The 22,193-nt window shown below is 44.0% G+C and overlaps 2 protein-coding genes across 7 annotated transcripts in view; one reads left to right on the forward strand and one right to left on the reverse strand.

The window, feature by feature from the left end:
• Positions 1-14,755, reverse strand: part of BEND6 (BEN domain containing 6) — a 51,138-nt gene extending 36,383 nt beyond the window's left edge. Inside the window, exon 1 of the mRNA XM_081246434.1 lies at positions 14,458-14,755. The gene's annotated coding sequence lies outside the window, so the exon portion shown is untranslated. The remainder of the gene's footprint in view (positions 1-14,457) is intronic.
• A 440-nt stretch (positions 14,756-15,195) lies between these two features.
• The window catches only part of DST (dystonin), a 487,209-nt gene continuing 480,211 nt past the window's right edge, over positions 15,196-22,193 (forward strand). For 2 of the 6 annotated variants that reach the window (XM_081247513.1, XM_081247514.1), the window contains exons 1-2: positions 15,217-15,486; positions 16,058-16,119. In XM_081247513.1, coding sequence (XP_081103639.1) covers positions 15,306-15,486; positions 16,058-16,119 — 243 coding nt within the window. In that variant the 5' untranslated portion in view covers positions 15,217-15,305. Of the gene's footprint in view, positions 15,487-16,057; positions 16,120-22,193 lie in introns of all 6 variants that reach the window. The other 4 variants (XM_081247516.1, XM_081247517.1, XM_081247515.1 and 1 more) reach the window with 4 other exon arrangements.

Here is a 22,193-nt window from a genome sequence, read left to right on the forward strand (position 1 = left end):
AAGTTTATTTTTTTCTGGGCACATGCCTTAAGCTACTGCAATAAAACACGATTTAATTAACTCACTATTGGTAAATGGCTTTCCTTAATTGGCTAACAAACCACCCAGAAACTTATTTTGGTTACAGACTCATTTTCATTTCTCATTTTTGTGAAGAAACTCTGCTGTGATATTTCATTAAAAATTTTCTAATTGTTGTGACTTGTCCTGTGAGTTGGATGAATGCTGAGTTTGGTAATGTGACATATATATGTTTTTTTTTTTAAGCACAGCTATAGTGTCAGTGTTAATACACACAATGCTTTGCCATCTAGTTTGGTAACAAAATAATCCACACGCCACTCTGCTTTAAAAGCACTAAGTCAGGGCTTCCCTGATGGCGCAGTGGTTGAGAGTCCGCCCGCCGATGCAGGGGACACGGGTTCGTACCCCAGTCCGGGAAGATCCCACATGCCGCAGAGCGGCTGGGCCTGTGAGCCATGGCTGCTGAGCCTGCGCGTCCGGAGCCTGTGCTCCGCAACAGGAGAGGCCACAACAGTGAGAGGCCCGCGTACCGCAAAAAAAACAAAAAAAAACCACTAAGTCAAATTTTCTCTTTCTTTTCTTGCTTTGGCATACACTGGTAGTAAAAAAATAAAATGCAATGTCATACAATGGTATGACGATATGCACGACACTAAAACAATGTCAAATTATTACAGTGGCATCACTGTGGTTTGTGCTGCACTGAGCAGGCTACCCCGTGTGGTCTCTGTCACAACTACTCAGCTCTGCCCTTGCACCATGAAAGCACACAGGCAATCTGTAAACACAGCAGTGTGGATGTGCTCCAATAAAACTTTACCTGTGGACACTGAAACTTGAATTTTATACGGTTTTCACATATCATGATATGCTATTCTTATATTGTTTTTTTTCAACTATTTAAAACTGTAAAAAACATTCTTAGCTTACAGGCTGTACAGAAACAGGAGGCAGGCAGAGGGGCAGCAGGCTGCTGAACCTGACCTAGGGGCTCAGTTATCACATTGAAAAGGAATTCAGATGTGTCACATGCTTCCTTTTCTGCCATCCTCATTTCTCTTCCTGGCAAGCAGAACAACCGCTTTAACTTCTTTCTCCCTAGTGCCTTACTTCACTGCACATTATTACTAAACATTTAGAGCAGTACTTGAGAGACACAATATATAGCCAGTCAGATCCTACAGCAAATTGTTATTATTTGATAAAACTGGATTTTGCCAGATTTAACTGGTCACCATCACTAAATAGTAAGTATTATTTAGTGATGGTAACAGATGCTAGAGTCCTGGTTCACAGGCTTTGCTGATAAGCCCAGGGTGGGAGAGGGGGGACTGGGAAGTTACTGATTAATGGGTATAGAGTTCAGTTTTGCAAGATGAAAAGCGGTCTGGAGACGGATGATGGTGATGGTTGCACAACAATGTGAATGTACTTTAGGCCCTTGAACTATACACTTAAAATGGTTAAGATGTAAATTTGATGTTATGTGTTTTTACCACAATAAAAAAATTGGAAAAGAATTAGTTTGCAGAAATAAAGATTTTGTAATATCCTAACTGTACTAAAATTTTCTCCTGCTGATATGATTTCATTAAAGAGCAAATCCTCAGGTTTCTTCACAAACACACAATTCATTCAAGACCAACCAGAATGGACATATCAGACCTCTTTTAAAAGCTCTACTTTTCAGTAGATTTCAGGTCACTGTTCTTACATCCACAGACAGGTGGGTCAAGGTTTGTACTACCTGCCAATTAGCAAATTCAGAATGGGTATTATGAATATGGCTATATATTAAACACTACTAGTTCCTATAGTTGGTAAAAAAAAATTACCATGGAGTTATCTGCCACTCCTTATTAATTTTTTTAAAAAATAAATTTATTTATTTATTTTTGGCCGTGTTGGGTCTTCGCTGCTACACGCGGGCTTTCTCTAGTTGAGATGATCTCATTGCAGTGGCTTCTCTTGTTGCAGAGCATGGGCTCTAGGTGCCTGGGCTTCAGTAGCTGTGGCACTCAGGCTCAGTAGTTGTGGCTTGTGGGCTGTAGAGCGCAGGCTCAATAGTTGAGGTGCACGGGCGTAGTTGCTCCACAGCATGTGGTTTCTTCCTGGACTAGGGCTCAAACCCATGTCCCCTGCATTGGCAGGCGGATTCTTAACCACTGTGCCACCAGGGAAGTCCCTGCCCCACTTTATATTTTATTTATTTATTTGCTAACAGAAACCATTTGATTAATTCCCAGGTAGCTGTAAGTGGCAAGATTAAATATAACCACAGCCATGAGACTCTCCCAAGATATGTGGTTGGATGAATAACATGTCAATGGCTTTCACTTTTTTTTCCAATCTTTTGTAGCTCACGGCAAAATATACATTCTACATTTTGATCCAGAAAACACACATACACACATACACCCACACACACAAAACTAAAGCAAAATTTCAGAAAACATACTCACTTTTACTGCATGTGATGCATTCTTTCAGTTTCTATTCTATCTACTGTATTTTATTTCATTTTAATAAGTGCTGACTGATCACAGCATGTTAAGTTGATTTCGTAACTCACTAATGGGTTATAACCCATAGCTTGAAAAATGTTCTAACCAGCCTCCAAGTTATGAAAAACATGTATGAGAAATAAGACATAGAGAAAGGAGAACTTTGTAACTAATGAAAGCAAATGAAATTAATAAAAATATAAATTATTAATGCATTTAGGTTTACTTTTAATATGTCAATACTACAATTAATGCAGGAGTTCAAAAATACAAAAGCCGCCTCTGAAATTCTAAGAAACAAAAGGCACCATATTTTTTAAAAATAAATTTATTTATTTTATTTTTGGCTGTGTCGGCTCTTCATTGCTGTGCGCGGGCTTTCTCTAGCTGCGGTGAGCAGGGGCTACTCTTCGTTGTGGTATGCGGGCTTCTCTTGTTGCGGAGCACGGGCTCTAGGCACGCAAGCTTCAGTAGTTGTGGTGCACTGGCTTAGTTGCTCCGCGGCATGTGGGATCTTCCCAGACCAGGGCTCGAACCCATGTCTCCTGCATTGGCAGGCAGATTCTTAACCACTGTGACACCTGGGGAAGCCCAAGGGACCACATTTAAGGAAACTAAATGAACATCAAAATATCATTCAGGTATCTCACCTCCCTTTGTATTTAAATAAAAATTCTCTGTTATGAGTTAAATAAAAATCATGAAAGGCCAGTACAGCACTACAATAAACTTAAGTACCCTTTCAAATTGCCAGAAGTTTTGGATTGTTTTCTATACATATCGGTTTTGCAATGTACAGACATAGAAGGTCCTCTTCAGTACTCAAGTCAGAGTATGAACTGAAGACTCCCCTCTAAATGAGTTCCAAAGTGCCAACATATTTCTAAATATCCAGTGGCTGGTTTAATGGTCTCTGTAAAATGGGCTACTAGTTTCAGCTCAGCCTTTGGCAAGGCATGGAGGAGGGACATGTCCATATTATTATTTTAAAATTATATATACACTAGAAGCAGGCAAATCAGGATTGGAATGGCTCTGAATCAACTACACTTCAATTTTTTAAAAAATTGAAAATCTGCAAAAAAAAACCCAAAACACCAAAGATCAGAATGGCTCTGAAGGGTTGGGTGCCCTTTCCTGCAGCAAGCACAGCGCTCTACTGAGCAAAGCAAGTGCTTCCTCCTCAAAGTGTTCTTGACTTCTGGAGAGAAATTACAGAGTTTTACTAATATCTATTAGGGAGCATTTCAATTCACTCTTTTTCCTCTCGCCATTTCCAAATGCCATCTAACGTGTTTTCAATTTCCAAGTTGTTCCAGAAATACCCCAACTAAAAAGATGATCAATATACTTTAGGATGATTCGGCAATGCTGCCAAACTATGATTGCATGACTTAGACTGATTGGAGACTGTGTGTGAACCTCAGAAACACTAAGTATGTTTGAGGGACTCTAGACCTGAATCATTTTCAACTTCCCATGATGAGAAAGGAAAGAAAAACAGTCTCATCAGGCCAGAGTTTGCGGATGCACTTTTACTAAAGCTAATTTAACCAATGAGCTGTGATGTCATGCACTGTCGTGCATGTAACCATTATCTAGGAAAGGAATTCATTTAGCTCCCCATCCTGCCCTACCTGACATCCTTAGATCTTTCCAATCCTGTCTGCTTCATTTAATAACAAAAAATATATAGTTAATATTTACTGAGTACTTACTATACCATTCAAAGCATTTAACCTGTACTACCTCATTTAATTCTCACCGTCGTGCTCCAGGGTAGGTCCAAGGATTATTCACACTTAACAGATGAGGAAACTGGGGCCCCAGTGGACCCTGGCAACCAGTCCCAGTCGCTAACCCATAAGAAGGACTCGAGCCAGAAGTTAGAAACTAATCATCAAGTCAGCTTTTCAGCAAATTCTATCACCTCCAGTAACCAGCTTTTGCTTTCTTTGCTTGATGAAGCTCTTACAGGGCCCTCCTTGCCAAGTTCTGCCTCATAGTCCCATTTCCCCAGAAACTGGAGTCTTGACAGGATCATCAGAGCTTCTCAGGACTCTCATCCTGCTCAGCCACCAGGGCTGGAGACCCTCTCTTTGCCCCATGATCCCTTCTCCCCCCAATCTTTAAGCTGCTCTCTAAGCCTGGAGGTTGACACGCTTGGGCTCCCTTGCCCTCGTCCCAGCTGGGTTCAGCCAACAGCATGTCCAAGCAGGAGATCAGAGGGAAGGAGAATAGGGAGTTAGGAGGATGTATCCTCCTGCCTCCCTTCCTGTGGGCTTGCTTTGTCTATGTGACCCTCTCCTTTCAGGTTGCGATAACCACTTCCTTCCCTCTCCCTGTAAGCCTACAGCTGGTGACATTTCCATTATGACGAGCCCTGAGGTACAGCACTGTTCCTCCTGGTTTGCCTACACCCAGCTGCTATGGTCAGAATGGGTCTTCCCAAAATCCGTATGTTGAAATCCTAACCCTCATAGGTAATGGTATCAGGTGATGGGGCCTTTGGGAGGTGATTAGGTCATGATGGGGGGAGCTGTCATGAATGGGATTAGTGTCCTGATTAAACAGTCTCCAGAGGGATCTTCAGCCCCTTCTGCCAGGTGAGGACACAGTGAGATGTCGGCAGTCTGCAGCACGGAAGAGGGGTTTCACCAGAACCCAACCATGCTGGCACCTGATTTAGGACTGCCAGCCTCCAGAATTGTGAGAAATACATTACTGTTGTTTATAAGCTACCCATTCTCTGGTATTTTGTTATAGCAGTTTGAACAGAGAAAGACACGAACTTCATCATCTCAACCAGAGTCTCTCTGCTGCTCCTGACCTGGCAGGAAAGCCAGATGCCAAATGGCTCAGCCTCTGTCTCATCTGTAATGAGGCAGTGAGACCAGTTCATTTTCATCTCGATGTGTTCAGGAACAAGACGCCTATAGCAGAGAGATAATAGTGCAGAAATCAGAGGCTGGGAGCATTGGAAGATAATCTTCACCTGCTCCACAATGTCACCTGTCCCCTCAAATGTCTACGAAAAGCCTGTAGCCACATAGAGAACAGACTTGCAGTTGCCAAGGGGGAGGGGAGTTGGGGGAGAGATGGATTTGGAGGTTGGGGTTAGCAGATGCAAACTAGTATATATAAAAACGGATAAACAACAAGGTCCTACTATAGAGCACAGGGAACTATATTCAATATCCTGTGATAAACTATAAGGAAAAGAATATGAAAAAGAATATATATATGTATAACTGAGTCACTTTGCTGTAACATTGTAAACATTGTAAACGCAACATTGTAAATCAACTATACTTCCATTAAAAAATAAAAAAGCCTGTAGCTGTGTGTGTATGTGGGACCACCTGCAAGTCTGCACAAAAAAGTATATGCAAAACTCAGAGGGACTCTGGATAAGTTTTCCTATGGTTCTAGGGCCTCCAAAACCTTTTCTAAGGAATATCAATTTTTGTGAGTATTTTTCTCCTTGGCTATTCTTATGTTATTACCTGTCCCCACCCTTGATATTTATGTGCCTTTTCCCCATTTATCAGAAACACAAGCGCAGAGTTACACCTAAAGAAGAGTAAGAACAATGAAAAGTTCTATTTTAGGATGACTGTTAAGTCATGTAAACCATCTTCCATTTCACATTTTTTTGATTAATGTAGAACATTCTATCCATCTTGAAATTTGAGTGCAAGATGAGATCATTAAGATTTTTGCTTTAAGGAACCATATTCTAGAACATTAATAAGTTTCAGACCAATTTTTAAAATTCACAAAATGTAATAATTTTGATGCAGGAATCAATGCCTATGCATAAAAATCAGGAGTGATGCAACTTTCAAATATTAATTTATCTTATCAGTTATAACATGAAAGGACAAGCTAATTTCTCTTTGAAATATCTGCCATGTTAATATCATATATTAATGAAATTAAGTGTATGCCATTTACCAATGTGTCTATTAATTTTGTACTTTAATAGTCTTGAAAGTTTAGGTCTAACATAATTAATCTGCTGAGTCACATATTTCAGATAATTTACTCAATCAATCATCTTAACTGCTTTGCCCCCTCATCTACTACCAATATTAGATACTAATATTATTTCAATACAATATTATTACTACCAATTTCTTGCTCTAATATTCTTTTGTACCCTGTTGAAGCAACATTACATTCCCTGATGAGGAAACCCAGGACATGGTCCTGTGCCCTGTGAGTGAGGAGAAGTAAACAGGGACCATACCAGCCGACTCCCGGGGTGCTGGTGCCCCTTAATCCAGGCACCTAGACCCAGACTCCATCAGCTCACCTGGGGCAGACCGCCAGGACGTGGGGGACACTAACTGTGACCCTGCAGTGTCTACTCAAGGTGGGTTCCTGCTTCACTGCAAATGGCCCCAAAATGCAACTGCAAAGAATAGACCCAGAGGGATCTGAGACACTCAGGAAATTGTGGTTCAAAGGCTGTCTCTGGGTGGAATGCATGAATATTGTACAAAACCCTTCACAGCCTACGGGGTCAGCAGGGAACCTGGAGGAGATAGAACCACCAGGCTGAGAGAGTAGGACACCCTGGAAACTGAACTTGCCCCCTGGAGTGAGGAAGTCCCATGATGAAATAACCAGCCTTGTAATGTGATCACAGTGACAGGACATGGGGACCTAGTGTCCTGGGAATATGGGGGGCGGGGTTCACAGGCACGGCAAGCGTGGGAAGCCAGAGACAGTGGGTGGATGGAGCTCAGCCACTAGGATGGGTGGGCCGTCTTCCAAACCACAGGCAGGGTTATCCTGGTAGGATCCAGGGCCCCAGCTCCCAGGTGTCCGGGGAAGGCTGGATGTTGAAAAGCCTCACAGCCGAGGCTTAGGCAGGATGTAGGAGGAGTGGCCGCTACATTCACCAGGATATCCAGGAGTAGTTTCTGGGAGCCTAAGTCCTTGCCTCTCTTTTAGCCTTAAGACTATGGAGATCCTTGCAGACTCAGCTGAAGACTGAATTCTAGGACCAGTGTTTTTCGCTCAGAATGGGCTTATGCATTCAAACATCTAGATGGTTGTGGAGTGGCCCTAGATAGTTAATACAGGCTTCCCTTCTCAGGGCTGAAACTGACATCCCAATGAAAGTTACTGAGTGAACTCTCTTGCCCCTCTCCCAATCTGTTTAAAGTCTCGGGAAGACAAGGAAACTCAAAGAACACTGTCTCCACTTAGCCGTAGGGTGGGCGGTGTTCGCCTGCATTGGGGAAATGTCCCTGAACTTGTATAGGTTAGAGCTGAGTGCTTCCTCGGCTCGTCCTAGGCTGATGGTGCTCCAGACCCTTCTCCCAGTCTCAGGGGAGGCACTTAGGTGATGTGATGCCGATGGATGAGAGAATGATTTGATGCTACAGAAGCCTTGGTATCTGTGTGGATTTGTATGGTTTTGAGGATTCTCTTTTTCTTTTTGGTAATAATTCCTTAAGAACCTGGTGAAACCTATGGACCATGTCCCTCTAAAGAGACTCACAGTTTTACATATAATTTCAGGTCCCTAGAATCCTGTTCGTGAATTCCAGGTTAAAAGCTCCTACAGCAGAGATAAGACCAGCAGGAACAGGCTTTAGGTTTTTGGCTTTCTTCTTTGAAATGTAAACTTTACTGTATTCTAATTCAGTGAGTTTGCTATTTGTTTCCCTGTCTTACTCCATAAACTATTTTGGAACCACAAAGACATTTTAAGACATATTTTTCTTTCTGTTCCTAAATCCATGAGATGTCATTACACTGGGATAATTTCAATACTCTCTGGAACTGTGTGTGTTTGAAACATCTTTTACTAATTTTCGGTTACTCATCCCATTTTCCTTGATACGCTTGCTATCTCTGTTCTCTTAGTGACATTCTTTCAGGCCATCAGCATGCTGATGCATTAGCATACAAAGCTACTACCACAAAATATTTAACGCAAAAGTCCTACAAAAAATTATTGTAAGAAATGGAGGTAATTTAGCTATTAAATATTGCTGTTGTTTTATTAAGACAATCTGGAATTTAATTCATAAACATCAGTTAATCAAGAATTTATTCATCTCATAACATATTTACTATGTAACTTATAAACCTCTTACCTTACTTTTTTCCCTTAAGAATGTTAAAATGCTTGTAATGAACATGGCAACTCTTATCTTGGACCTAGAAGGCAATGACTTCTGCTTTCAAACTTGCTTTGTAAGTTGCCCATTCTTAGAAATGGTGGAAATATTTCACACTATCTGAATAATAATGAACAAGGCTGCACAGTGATTTATAACTCTGAGAGCTTTATAATTTGATTTATGAACAGCTCTCAGATTTTCCATTGGCAGTTCATACAACTCTGAGTAAACTTTCTGGCCAAATGACTCAGTATTTTGCTGTATGACTAAGCCCACACTCATTGTGGAAACTGTGGAAATGAATTCTATTTGCTTGTGGATAATAAATGATTACTTTACAAAAACTGTCTGCAAAGCATTATAGAGTAGATGAATTCAATTATACTGATGTTTTTAAACTATCAAACTCAGCAGACTTTTTTGAGAAGTCTGTAATGTTCACAAAAAAGAACAACCCCTCCCTCCAAGCATTATCATGGATTTTGCCACCCATAGGACAACAAACACTAATTAGGCTCTAAAATTTCTAAAACATTAAAAGAACAATTTGGGATGATGTCATTTGAAATATTTTCTCTTACAACGATGCCTTTAAGTTATTTTCCAAGTTTTTATTATTGTAAAATAAAGTCCTTTCCTGGGATATATTTGCTGCAAATATTTGATATTATTGCAAATAACAGTTGTTTCTCCTTCAAAAATGCAAAATTTACAAAGACAATAGTGATGCATCTATATGATGGCTCCCCTGATTCTGGTGGCTGGAAATTGCCTCCAAGATTATGTTAGTTGCTGTAGGTGCTCCCAAATGATGTAGCTCCTTGAACTTTCAATACAAGAACATGTATATGGTTGGCATAGGCCCTGGTCTCAGACTGCCATGAAAACTATTTGGGAATAACCAGGCATACAACATGTTTCCTCAGATTCCTCCCAATTCCTTTCATGCCATTGATTTCTGAGAGTAAAAAACTTCACTTAGGATCAAGAAGGTTGCCAGTCCAAAGTCAGTATGATTTATTTCAAATCATTTATTGCTAGAGCCATTCTTACCCAAACTTTTTTTCAAGGGGGTAACATTCCAATGGAATGTCTCTGTGTGATTACCAGTTGGGTCATCTACTAACTTCTATCGAGGTTTGTAATAAACGCTTACAAACAGCCAGAGCTACATTCCAAGGCATTCGTTCTCTTTCCCTAAAAATCCTTCTTCTAGTCTGAGCATTAGTAGCCAGGGTTGGTGGGGAGGGGCCCAGGGGCAGGGAGCCATCACAACCAGTCAGGGTCAGTTTTAATTCTGCAGAGTCAAAGGCAGTCTGAGAGCAGAAAGAACTGGTCTCGGGGACCCAGGGAGCATGAGGACAAGTATCTAAACCACAAACACATTGGAGAGGTCATCTTCTCCCCTCAACTCTCAGTTTCTCTCCCACTGCTGGCTCCATCTCCCAAGTTGTACCCCTGTCCTGACAAAAGCCCATGTGCTGCCCTTTACTCAGGCTTTACTTGCATTTCTACCCATGCATTCTAGAGTTAAATTTCTCCAAAGACTGTAGACAGCGCTTTTGCCTCTTTCCCATGTCCTCATCCCTCTCCAATCCACTCCCGTCTGGGTTCAGCCTCTCCCACTGCGATGAGCCAGTTCCCCGGAAGGTGTGCATAGGGCTCCTCATCACTGGTCCTCAGTCCTCAGGCTCCTTACCCCAGAGGTGCATCTGTCCTGGGAACCCCTGAACTGGAAGCACTTCCCACAAGTCATCTGCTCTCCTTCTCCAGTCCACAAAGGGAAGATATCTCCAAAGCTCTGATTCCAGTTTTTTTTTTTTTACTTTCTGCACAAAGTGTAAAGGTTTTTTTCTTTTTATTAAATTATGTGTAACATAGGCAAAATTATTTCAGTCAATAAATTTTTAAGGAATTTCACATATTCTGATTTTTTCCACTGCCAATCACCTTTGTTCCTCCAAAGCCAGAACCTTCAAGATAAGGTAGCCCTTGCAAAAAGAAGTTTTGCTCAATCCACAGTTGTCATGTCAGTCCGTCCACAATCGTTTTAGTTGGGCTTCTTTGATCTCCAATATGGACAAACTTCAAAATTCCCCACCTGTAATCTTTGGGATCTAATTTCCTCAAGCAGTTTTCTTTAAGACCATGTTTAGGGTCAGGAGATGGATCTGCCTGGTTCTGAATTTTAGATACCCTTTAAAAATGCATTAAGTTCAGGGCTTCCCTGGTGGCACAGTGGTTGAGAGTCCGCCTGCCGATGCAGGGGACACGGGTTCGTGCCCCAGTCCGGGAAGATCCCACATGCCGCGGAGCGGCTGGGCCCATGAGCCATGGCCGTTGAGCCTGCGCGTCTGGAGCCTGTGCTCCACAACAGGAGAGGCCACGACAGTGAGAGGCCCGCGTACCGCAAAAAAAAAAAAAAGCATTAAGTTCAAATCATATTCACTCCTAAGCTGTCACACCCTAGAACAGTAGAGATCATTGGGATGTGCCAATACCTAAGATAAAAAAGCTTGACTGTTTGGCTTTTCACAGTTCACTTGGCAGCTCTGTCTTGTAGTTCTTCCCCACAGATCTAACGCGTAGTTCTATGAGTAAAGGAAACCACATAGTTACTCTACGAGGCATTCCCAGCGATGTAGGTTTACAGAAAAAGCCCCATCGGGATAGACCTCAACTGAAACGAATTCTTTCTACACTTTCTCTTCCATAGTCATTTCATCCACATCTGTGACTTCAACTATAATTGATGTGGGTGATTCCCATCTGTCTCTGGTTCTCAGTCTCCAGCCGTGTTTTCTTGGGTAATTTCACACGGATGAGCTTCTGACACCTCTGCCCCTCAATGGGTCTGAAACTCAGTTTGTCACCCCTGCCTTCACAACTCTTCCTTCACCCGAGCCCAAAACTTGAGTCCTCTGCAATCCCTGCCTTTCCCTCAATTGGTCGCCACACAGCTTAGATGGATCCTTCTCTTCTTTTCTATATTTCTCCCTGACCCAAACATCAGGAATTTGTGCCATAACTTCCTACCTCTAGGGAGGTACTGCAGAAGATGTTTCTGTCATGTTATTAAAGCCCCTTACTCTTATCTTTGGGAGCAGAATGACTCAGTGATGAGGGGCCTTGGGGAGGGCCTGGGGCCACCAATGGGCAGGGCTGGTATATGAAAGGTCCCTCCTCACACACGGTCTTGCCTCTTGCTCACTCGTGCTGCAGGCCTCGTGGATTGGAGAGTGTCAGGCTCTTTTTAGCCTCTGGTCTTCAGGTGAGAAGTACAGGTAGGGTTCTTTCCTGCTTTACTGTTGGGAAGGACTGTAATTCCTAGCTGTGACTGGACGGGGGTGCAGAGTTAGTGGAAAAGGAATGAGATGCCCCATTTTGGCTTTGAGCCTAAGCTATGCTCTTCAATCTGACTTCACCCTGAATAAGGTTAACATTTTAATTTCCTTTTGGTTCCTCGTGTGTGTTCTCAATTTGGTTGAGCATCTAAAGGGAAAAAGGGCTGCAGGGTGGACCATCTTCTACATACCAGATACCAAACTCTCTTAACTAATTTCCCCAACTCATTTGTCTTCTCTTGGGTGACAGTGCTAGCTCACTATCATAAAAAGTCAAAAAATTATATATACTTTTCCATCTTCATTTTTTCATTCTTTGGTGTAAAAGATTTTGCCATGGACTTTCCTCCTCCACCCCTACCTCCATACTTTAAATTTGTGAATTTGATATAATGTTAATTATTCATTTTTTAATGAAAATCTATCAGAAAGAAAAGGTATGAATTTTACTAAATTAACTTCCAAAAAGGATTGATTGGTTGATTTAATATTTATTGAATTCCACAACGCATTAGCATCACACAAACACACAGAAAGAAGCAATTAATAACATGCCATTATTTGGAGAAGGGAGTGATAAATTAGCAACAAACAAAGAGAAAACAATGGAACCTAAATACTAAATTCTTTCAACAATTTGGTTTGTTTATTATTAGTATCCTTGAGATAACTGATGCAAAGAACAGAAATGAACGCATCTAAAAAGAAATATCTATAATCCTACTGCAGGGCAGTTAAGTATTTGCCTGCCAAAAGAGATAAATGATGTTCTTGTGTGCACTTCAAACTTACAAATAGCTGCAGCAAGACTAAGAGTGATAACGACTGTGCTAAAGTCGTAACTCAAAATCATAACTGCTATTTAGTTGCTTTCTGTTGTTATAAATGCACAGTTTGGGGCAAATTGGTTACTATGCTGTATTTGCGGTCTTAGGCATGTTTCAAGGATATTTAGGGCCATTTCGGCTCACTCACAAATTTTCCTCAACGAGAAGTATAAAGTAACGATGACCTTCCTCAGTAGTTATTTCTCCCAATGTTTGCAAAAGGTTAATTCAGTTTTGTTGTTCTTTTAAATTACTCCACCAGGCCACTGTGAGGCAATGCCATACAGAATTCTTCCTTTCCTGTTGTGCCCCACAGGGCAGACTCCCAGGCTTCTCCTCAATAATCCCTGCACAGTGGATGGGAATGTGGTCTCCCACTGCAGTGGCTGTGGTATCAGGAAACCTTTGAGCTACCTGCACAAATGCAGTGCTACCTGTCAGCCCCAGAGCCAGGGACCTTGTAAGCCCATCCTGCAGGCACTCTGATTCACCATTCTCACTTTATACAGCATCTGCAAGCAAGGTCCACCTTCAAACCAGAAAAACTGAATGAGATAATGCTTATTTTGTCGTAGGAAACAAGATGTACATAAGAAAACTCAATCCATTGTTTCCCATGGTGATGAATCTGGCATTTAAGACGTGCATTAGTCAATGCCTTTTTGAGTGTCCTTTAATGCTTACACGTGGTAATACGTTAAAGGCCTTAAGAACATCAATGGTAAGCCTTTATGCAGAGCTGAATAGTGTATTTTGTATAGTTAGAAAACCACACTGATCTTGAGATTCTACAAGCAAATAACAAAATTAAGTATTGTCATCGATTTTTAAACTGCTTTCCGGAATTTTACAAAATACTTTATTGGGACACAATTTCTTCAGTCTCCGAAATATTCCAGAGTCCACCCTAGTAGTATAGTAGCAACTCCACAAATGCAGTAATGGGTTACCTTGTCACTATAATTGCAGTTTCTCTACGCGAGCAAACAAAACAAGCAAAACCCAGCCCCGCACGGGAAAAGCCAGCACTGGCTCGGGAGCAGCAGAAGGCGACAGAGCACCGGCCGGCTGAGGTCACTGTCGCAACTGGTCCGGGCCAGGTGGCCCGGCGGCCGCAGGGACAGAGGCCACTGCAGCGCCCCAGCCGCGCCTCCCGCGTCCGCACTGCGCCAGCGGCCCCGGGAAAATCTCCAACTGCAGGATTCCTTTTGCTGATTACGAAGAAAGGGGAGGGGGCAAGAGGGAGAAAGGGAGTGTGTGCGTTTTGAGTGTGATAGATCACTACCTCCTCACTCGCCCTACAAAATCTCTCCTCAAAATATTTACAAGCCAATCTTCAACTTCCTCCAACTGCTGGTTCCTAAATCTGAAATTGCCTCTCCCTCCAATTGCACTAAAGGAAGCAAGGTTTTAGGGTCAACATGGATACAAGAGGATGCAAAGTGCCCCCTTCTCGGCTGAGTGGCAGAGTTCAAGTCTGCAGACCCGGCGCGCCCAGTTCAGGGGGGACGGACGGGACGGGCCCCCCCGTTCCGGGGGACCCCGATTCCCAGGAAAGGCCCCGCCCGGGGCTCACGCTTCGGCGTGCAGGAACCCCCCGCAAGCAATAGCTCACCCAGCTGCATCCTCCGAAGCCCCAGCCTCGGGGTGGGGCGCGGGGAGGTGGGAGGCGGGGGCAGCACCGCCTGCAGGCTCCAGTCGGCGCCTCGCGGTCTCCCCCTGGCTCCGGGGCGCCCCCTGTCGCCGGGCTTCCAGCGATCTGGGCACGGGAGGCTGGAGAGGTGGCAGCCCGGGCGTCCGGGAACGGAGGGGCGCCCGGCCCGTGCCCCCCGGACGGTGCGGACCGGCGGGCGGGCCCGCGGGAGGGCGCTGGGCGCTCAGGCCCTGGCGCAGCCCGCGGCCGCCGCCGGAGCTGTAGCAGCCATGTCCGCGCGCCCGCGCTGCCGCAGCCCGGCCGTGATGTCATCCGTTGAGCCCCCGCCACGGCGCCCCACGCCCGCCCCCCGCGGGCCGCCGCGTCCCCGCCCCGCCCCACGTGCTCCCGGCTTCGGGGATGCTGAGGCCGGCGGTTGCCGTGGGACGATGCGCAGAGCCCGGGTGGCCCCGTTGCCGGCGGCGTTGCCCCTCCCCGTCCGCCGCGTCTCCGGCGGGGCTACGCCCGGGGGCTGCGCACGGGTGGGGGCGGGGGCGCCTGGGGAGGGCGGGGTGGGCTACCCGCGGCCAAGGCTCCGCCAGGTCGCCGTCTGCTGAGTCATGGCCAGCGCTCCCCGCAGCCCGGGCTCACTCGCGTAGCGCGGCGGGCGCGAGTGCGCAGCCATTGGGCCGGGCGCGGGGCCGCAAGCGTCGGGCATGACGCGCTGAGCCGCGCTCGCCCGTGCCCGCAGCTCAGCGTGCGCCCCGCGCGGGTGCCTGTGCCGCCGCCCTCCAGCCCCGCCGGCAGCCGCCCCCGCTTCGCCCCGCACCATGATTGCCGCCGCTTTCCTCGTCTTGCTGAGACCCTACAGCATCCAATGTGCCCTTTTCCTCTTGTTGCTTCTGCTGGGCACCATCGCCACCATCATCTTCTTCTGCTGCTGGCACCGCAGGCTCCAGAAGGGGAGGCATCCGATGAAATCGGTCTTTTCGGGTCGTTCAAGGAGCCGAGGTAAGACACCCCGCGACGGGCTTACTCGGGCTGGGAGGAACCTTTAAGCCGATTTGGAGAGGGAAGCGCAGCTCTCTGGCTTCCGCGCTGCCGCCTCTACCCCATCCGTGCCCGCTCCCCTAGCCCAGTGCGTTTCCGTGTTTAGCGTCCCTGTCCCCCTCCTCGGGTCTGCCGGATTGGGGTGACCGCGGCGAGGCAGAGCGCCGGGAGGTGGCGGGGGGGAACGCCCCAGATGCTTGGTGTCAGTGTGCTTAAGCCCTGGGGATGGCTGGAGCGGAGTCCTGGCTGCGGCAGCCTCGTCCACCCCCACCCTCCGGCCGGCGCTGGAGCGTGGGGCATGGAGAGTTAGGGGCTCCCCAACTCCCCCAGAACTTTCCCTGAAACTTCTCGCGGAGAAATCACGTAGAGACCGATGGCCTAGTAAACAGCCCTCCCTGCAGGCTGTCCCCACTGCGTTAGAGGCGTCCGGAACGCGCCTCCCCGACCCTTGTCCCCTGGGTAAGTCGTCGGTGACTCGGCAGGTGAAGAACAAGGAGTTAATTGAAGTCTCGTTTTTCTTTTTTTTCCCCAGATGCTGTTTTGAGATCACACCACTTTCGTTCCGAGGTAATTTATTTAGCGCGCACGCTCAAGGTCAGAAGAAGTTCTCTTTGCTGGGTACCAGTATTAATCATATGGGTGTTCAGAAGCCAGTAGGGCGTTGAATGGCGAGCATGCTACCCCCAAGCCGAAAGGGACGTGTTTCCTTTTAAGTGACTCCCCAGCATGAGTGCCCAGTGAACAGCATTGGCAGATCTCTTGTGTCCTGGAGCCGCTGTGCTGGAAGGGGTGAGACAGCCCTTAAAAGCGGTCATACCTTAGGAACTGAGCCTCGGGATGGATCTCAGCTTCCTTGACAATCTGTAAGTCGCCCGAAGCTTTCTGGGTGCAGTCAGCTGGCCGCGGCAGTTCACTTGGGTATCTAACCTCAGCTGGGAGCTTTTAGGGAGCTGGTGCAGAGTAGCTTGATCCATGTGCATTTCCCTTTAGACTTTCAAGTTTATATTCCTATTCACCCAGAAAGAGCTCCATATTTTCCTGGGGATGTCTGATGATTTTTGCAGAGTGATGGTGGTAGTGATCTGGCTTTACTAACAAAACGTGGACCATCTCTCCATAAACAGGTGACCTGGCCTCGCAGCAATTCAGTGGAATTGTTGTAGGACTAGTTCCGCTGGAGGTAGACGAAAATGAGAAGCACAAGCTCTCCCTGACCCAGCATTTCTTGATGGATTTCCAGGCCAACCCCCCACTTAATGCGAGATGACTGTCCCTCTTTTCCCACGAGTTTCACACAGCCAGGAGGGTGCTGGTAGCAACGCTTGATGCCATTTGTCATTTTAGCAAAGACTTCATAGTTAGAAACGCTCCATTGACTTGCCATTTACCTGAGAAGTTATTTCACATTTCATTTCACTAGTTAATCCAATGTTTTGTTGCACCCTAGATGTTTGATTGGACTCTGGTTGCTTGAAAGCTTTTACTGCATTCCTATCACATCGTTATAATGCGGCACAATGAATAATTCTACATGGAGCCCCAGTGGGTGAGAACTCTTAACTCAATTTAGGACTGTAAAGAGAATAAAATAACCAGTCAGATAATCAGAGGTTCCATTGCTGCCTTTACACTAACTAGCTGTGTGGTGCTGGGAAACTCTCTCAACTTCTCAGACCTTCAACTATAAAATAGGGCCAATAGTACCTTATAGGGCTGTAGGGGGAGGGCAGGGTTTACCAGTAATCATGTTAACAAAACCCCACTTAGTTCATAGTAGCTCTTCAGTACTGGATAGGTATCATTACATTTTGTAAAATTGAATTAAAAATGTGTAAAAATAGAAGATCTGTCCACAAATCTTAAAGTCTTTATTAGATTAATTAATTCAAAGTTATGTGAAACAGCATAAGCTGTGCCTGTTATGAACCAACACTTTTTGAATACCTGATTAATTTAATAGAATAACCCATTTAGAGGTGACAAAAAATAAATCACAGTCAGGGTGCGAACACCAAAATTTAGGATTTTCATTTTAAAAGGAGATCACCAGTCCAGTACATGTAAATGATAGAACCAGAATAAGAATCCTGTTATGGGTTGTTAGATTAGTCATCAAGTGTTTCAGCTAAAGTATAGGCGGAAAAAATGAGATAGGTCTACGTCTTGTTTAGTTATCTGTCAGTTAAGCATTTGTCCTGAGCTTGCATTTGGTTAGGAGAGCTGGGAGTGATTGTTTAATGCCATAGCTCATTTCACAAGATTCCAGGTACAGGTTGACATCCTGTGTGTGCTTCGTATTTGCCTTGTCTGCTGGGCTGGGAACATCTTGACGGCATGGACCAGGTCTCTCTTGTTTAGGGCTATATCCCCACTGCCTGGTGTATAATGGGCTCTTAATAAGTATTTATCAAATGAGTGAAAAATTCTCTGAGTGCCAGTTCTCATAACTGGGCAAATACAACTCAGAATTGGGCCAAAAAGAAAAATGCACATTCTCAGGACATTGCTCAGAATTCAACATTTGCTGAATCCCAACTCTTATTTTATCTTTCTAGACTTTAAAACATTGCCCTGGAGTTTGTGTTAAAAATGTAAATCACTAATTATAACAAAATGTATTTGGTTAGATTTTTTTTTCTCAGAAAGTTCAATGCAGTATTAGCTTCATTTGTTGATAGGCCCCCCATGTTCCTTTTCATACCATGTTCCTGTGTTAAACTACTCAAAGAATGTCATTTTATAAGTAAAAATCATGAGACTGTTCCATGAGAATGTAATATTTCATCATTGTTTCATGTTTGCCACAAATATGACATTTTCCTCTACGGAAAACAGAGGGGATTTTTTTTTCCTTCTCCGTTTCTACCAAAATGCCATTTCTAGCAGGATTTTCTCCTTGAGAAATACCTCTGAAGTGTTTGGATCCTAGCGTGTTAGAAAATTAGAACTTGTGTCACATAATGACTATTCTTCTTGTTGCTTTTTAGCAGTAGCTGCTGCAAAATAAGTATCAAAGAAAATGTTTTGATTTTCCTACAAGTTATAGTCCTGTCGAGTATTCTATTCCTCATCCCAATCTCAGTCAGTAGATAATTCACTCTCAGTATTTCCATAGCTGTCAAATGAGGAAAATGGGTTTAGGATCTGTGGACTTATATTGAAATGTGAAAGAGCTTTGGGAAAGCCCTGGAACACATGAGGAAGTTCAGTTAGCTCTTCGCTGCTTTACTTGGCGGAGGATATTGCTTCTGCTTTCCACACGTCAGGGAAGGCCAGTTGGAGAGGAAATTTCAGGATGTTTCTTCCCAGGTAGGGAGAGAAATACTTCTCCAGGGGGGAAACCATGGCATCAGGACTCAGTGTGCTTTGGGGAAGTTCTGCAGCAGGAAAAAAAAGCCACGTATCTCTTGTGAGGGGCTGCAGCTTTTCTCCCCTCACTAAGTGGTTAATAAACACCTTTCTTCAACTCAGTTTCTTCCTCATGAAGCTAGAAATAAATGATTCAGAGATTTATGAGATGTTTGGGAACCATAACCACCAACAGCCCCTTTTTATTTTCATATACTTGTAAACTCATCTCTACTGGCTTAAGAGTTCTCTAAATTTTAATAATAGCATATGAGAATGTAAAATTATTAATCCACTCAGCAAGGGCTCAATCTCCAACTCTCTGACAGATAAAAGGCCCAGTTAGATAGCTAGAAATATGTGCTTTGTATATGAAAATAAAATACTTGTACCATATATATAGTAATAAACAATATATATAGTGATGAGAAGTGATTTCACATCGAGATGGGACACAGTCTGGAAACCAAGTGTTCATTCCGGGTCTCTAAGAAGGATACTTTTCCTGGGGACTTAATGATGTTTGATGCTGTGACTTCACACAATGCTTAACTGTTTCCCTAGATGCCTGTGGTGAAGATCAGACAGTGACAGTCCTGATTTTAAGGAAATCTCACAAAGTGATATGGGTAATTGAGGTACCATTAGATTACAAGAAAGAACCTTGTGAGCCCTTCAGTAGAGTGAAGACAATTACATATAATGCCCTTGGAGAATACCCAGCATGAACAGTGGTACATGATCCCTATTCATCAGCTCGGTGGAATAAGGGCAGCCTTGTTTGATATCAGCAGAGGCAGGAGGGTGTTTTGTGTCCATCAGGATTGAGTAAATATCTTCACTTCCTGTTTAAGAGAAAGGAACCAAAAGAGTTAACTCTAGTTAACTCAAGCGAGATAAGGACTCAGTAAGACAAGAACCCCCAGCTACATTTTGTCTGCCGTGTAGTGTTTAACTGTGTCACTCACAGCTCAAAGAATCATATGCCCAAAATTCTCAATGAAAGAGAGAGGCTAAGTGGAGTGAATTTTTAGTGGCCATTTCTTACAAAGCTGAATAGGTAAATCCTTTAGGTTTTTCCAGTGATTTTCCACGTTATCGTAGATGAAAGGATGGTCCACACTGACCCTCTTGGCCTCATCATGTTTCCAGAGAATCCCTGCACCAAACCATGGAAAAATGGTCAGTGGAATACCCACAGTTCACAGCTTGTTGTGGAATTTGCATCTTTCATTAAGGGTTACTCAGTGGATTAGAGAAACTGATAGTTTATTATTTAGCTCTCTTTTACAATTAGGTTATCTTTATAAATAAATTCTTTGCCTAGAGGTAAATTCTAGCTCTAAGTTAGTTTATGCTAATTAAATCGGTCTAAAGTTGAATTCCACACATGATACAGGCTTCATTTTGTTTCACGCAATTATTTTAAAAACAAACATTTATTTTTTCATCCTTTATGAGGTATGATATTAGAGGATAGGAATAACAATGGGTCTGAGGTATAGTCCCTGCCTTGATGATGACTCCCAGGTCACTCCCAATATCAGTGCTGAAATTTTATAGTTACTGGTTTCTTCTGCTCCAGTAACTGAACTGACATCCAACTATGAATCACAAATCTGGTGGGAGCATCAGAGGCCAAGCTGTGCAAGTAAAGCCAGTACATTTGTGAAAAAGACAAATTCACCCCATTCACCAAAGTCACTACCGCCATATAATTTACCCTTACTTCAGCTACGTGGCAACGAAGCAGAATGCTAAAAGCAAAAGAAGAAGAAGAAAAAAGAAAAAAAAACCACTTTTTTTTTCATGCATCCAAACCTTTTAAATCCAGTCTAGATGAAAGTGGAAGCAAAAGCTTTTTCGGAGAAGTCTGAAATCTTTGTCTAACCTCAAGGTTTAGGAATGACTCTTTTTGAGATTGCAGTTATGACAAGTATTGGTTTAATGAAAGGATTACAGGAATAAGAGTTCAAAGTCCTGGCTTTGGGTTCCAGCTCTGCCACTAACTGTGCCGTCTTGGTCTAGTCTTTTAGGGTCTCTGAGATTCAGACTTGCTGTTTTCACTGGTAACATTAAGATGATCTCTGAATCTCCTTCAGAGTAAACAGGCCCTGTTTCTGCTATGTGCAAAAAAGCATCCTGCTAAAAAAAGGCATCATGTAAAACGTGATTCCTTCTAGGAACTGAAGGCAGGTAAAAATAAAGATATAATTAGCATAAACACAAAGTAACAAATTATGTATAGAAAAGGAATGGTTGGAATACTTCTGATGACATGATTGCTCTGGCTGGGGTGATCAGAGAAACCTTCCAGGAGGAGGTGATATTTCTGCTGCAGCATGCAGGCTGAGTAGTACCTGGCTAGACAGACAGGGGCTCAGAGTAAACCCCCAGGCCAGCAGAACCGTTTAAGAATAGGCAACGATTAAGGAAACACACCTGCTTTCAGAGCTCAGAACACGCCAATATGATTAGAAGAAAGGGGTCTTGAGATCACATCAAGATGGAAATATAAGTAGGTGCCAGCTATAATAAAAAATAATTTTTGTGTACCACTTGACAGCTGACAAAGGCTTTGACAGAACATTATTTTACTTGAGTGCCTTAGGAGGGCACCTGCTGTGAGCCCTCTCAAGAGAAGGAAAGACTTTTGATTTCTTTTCTAGTAACTACGGTCAAACAGCCTGATCACTCTTTTTTCTCTGTCACGGAGAGTGGAGAGTTGTGGCCTCAGCTGCAGAGGCCTGGGACCATGATTGGCTGGGGGCCTTTCTGGTCACGCCGAAGCTGTGCTCTTGTAGGGCATTGCATGTTTCAGGTCTAGTGCTCAAGCATCACTGGGTTATATTTGACTGCAGACACCATATGTCCAGGGGTATGTGACAACCTGCTCCTGTGGTCATTACAGCTCCTAATGCAAAGCATAATAAATTTGCAGGCAATTTATTACGTACAAGGCTATGTAATATATTACAGTTTTAAGAAGTATTTGAAATGTGTCTCTGCTTTTAAACTTCTTCCTTGAAGAAAATCCCTCTCCCATAATAATCTGAATGTCTATTTCCTCCTCAAATCCTCAAGCCTAGCCCTTCGCCCTCAGCCAGTGACTTCTGTCTCCTAACTCACGGAGAACAACTTCTTGCCCCTACAAACTAAGTGGCATCTTATTCTTCCCTCCCAGCCCAAGGAAAACTTCATCTGTCCTCCCTATGGGTATTTTATGCTTATGCCATGAATTCCTTGTCTTCCTGTCTCTTGGGGGCTGTTCTGTGAGTCGTCCCCTCCTTTCTCTTCTGATGCTCCCTCTCTCCTGGCCC

This window comes from Mesoplodon bidens (assembly GCF_964165515.1).
Source record: "Mesoplodon bidens genome assembly, chromosome: 10".
Taxonomy (NCBI): domain Eukaryota; kingdom Metazoa; phylum Chordata; class Mammalia; order Artiodactyla; family Ziphiidae; genus Mesoplodon; species Mesoplodon bidens.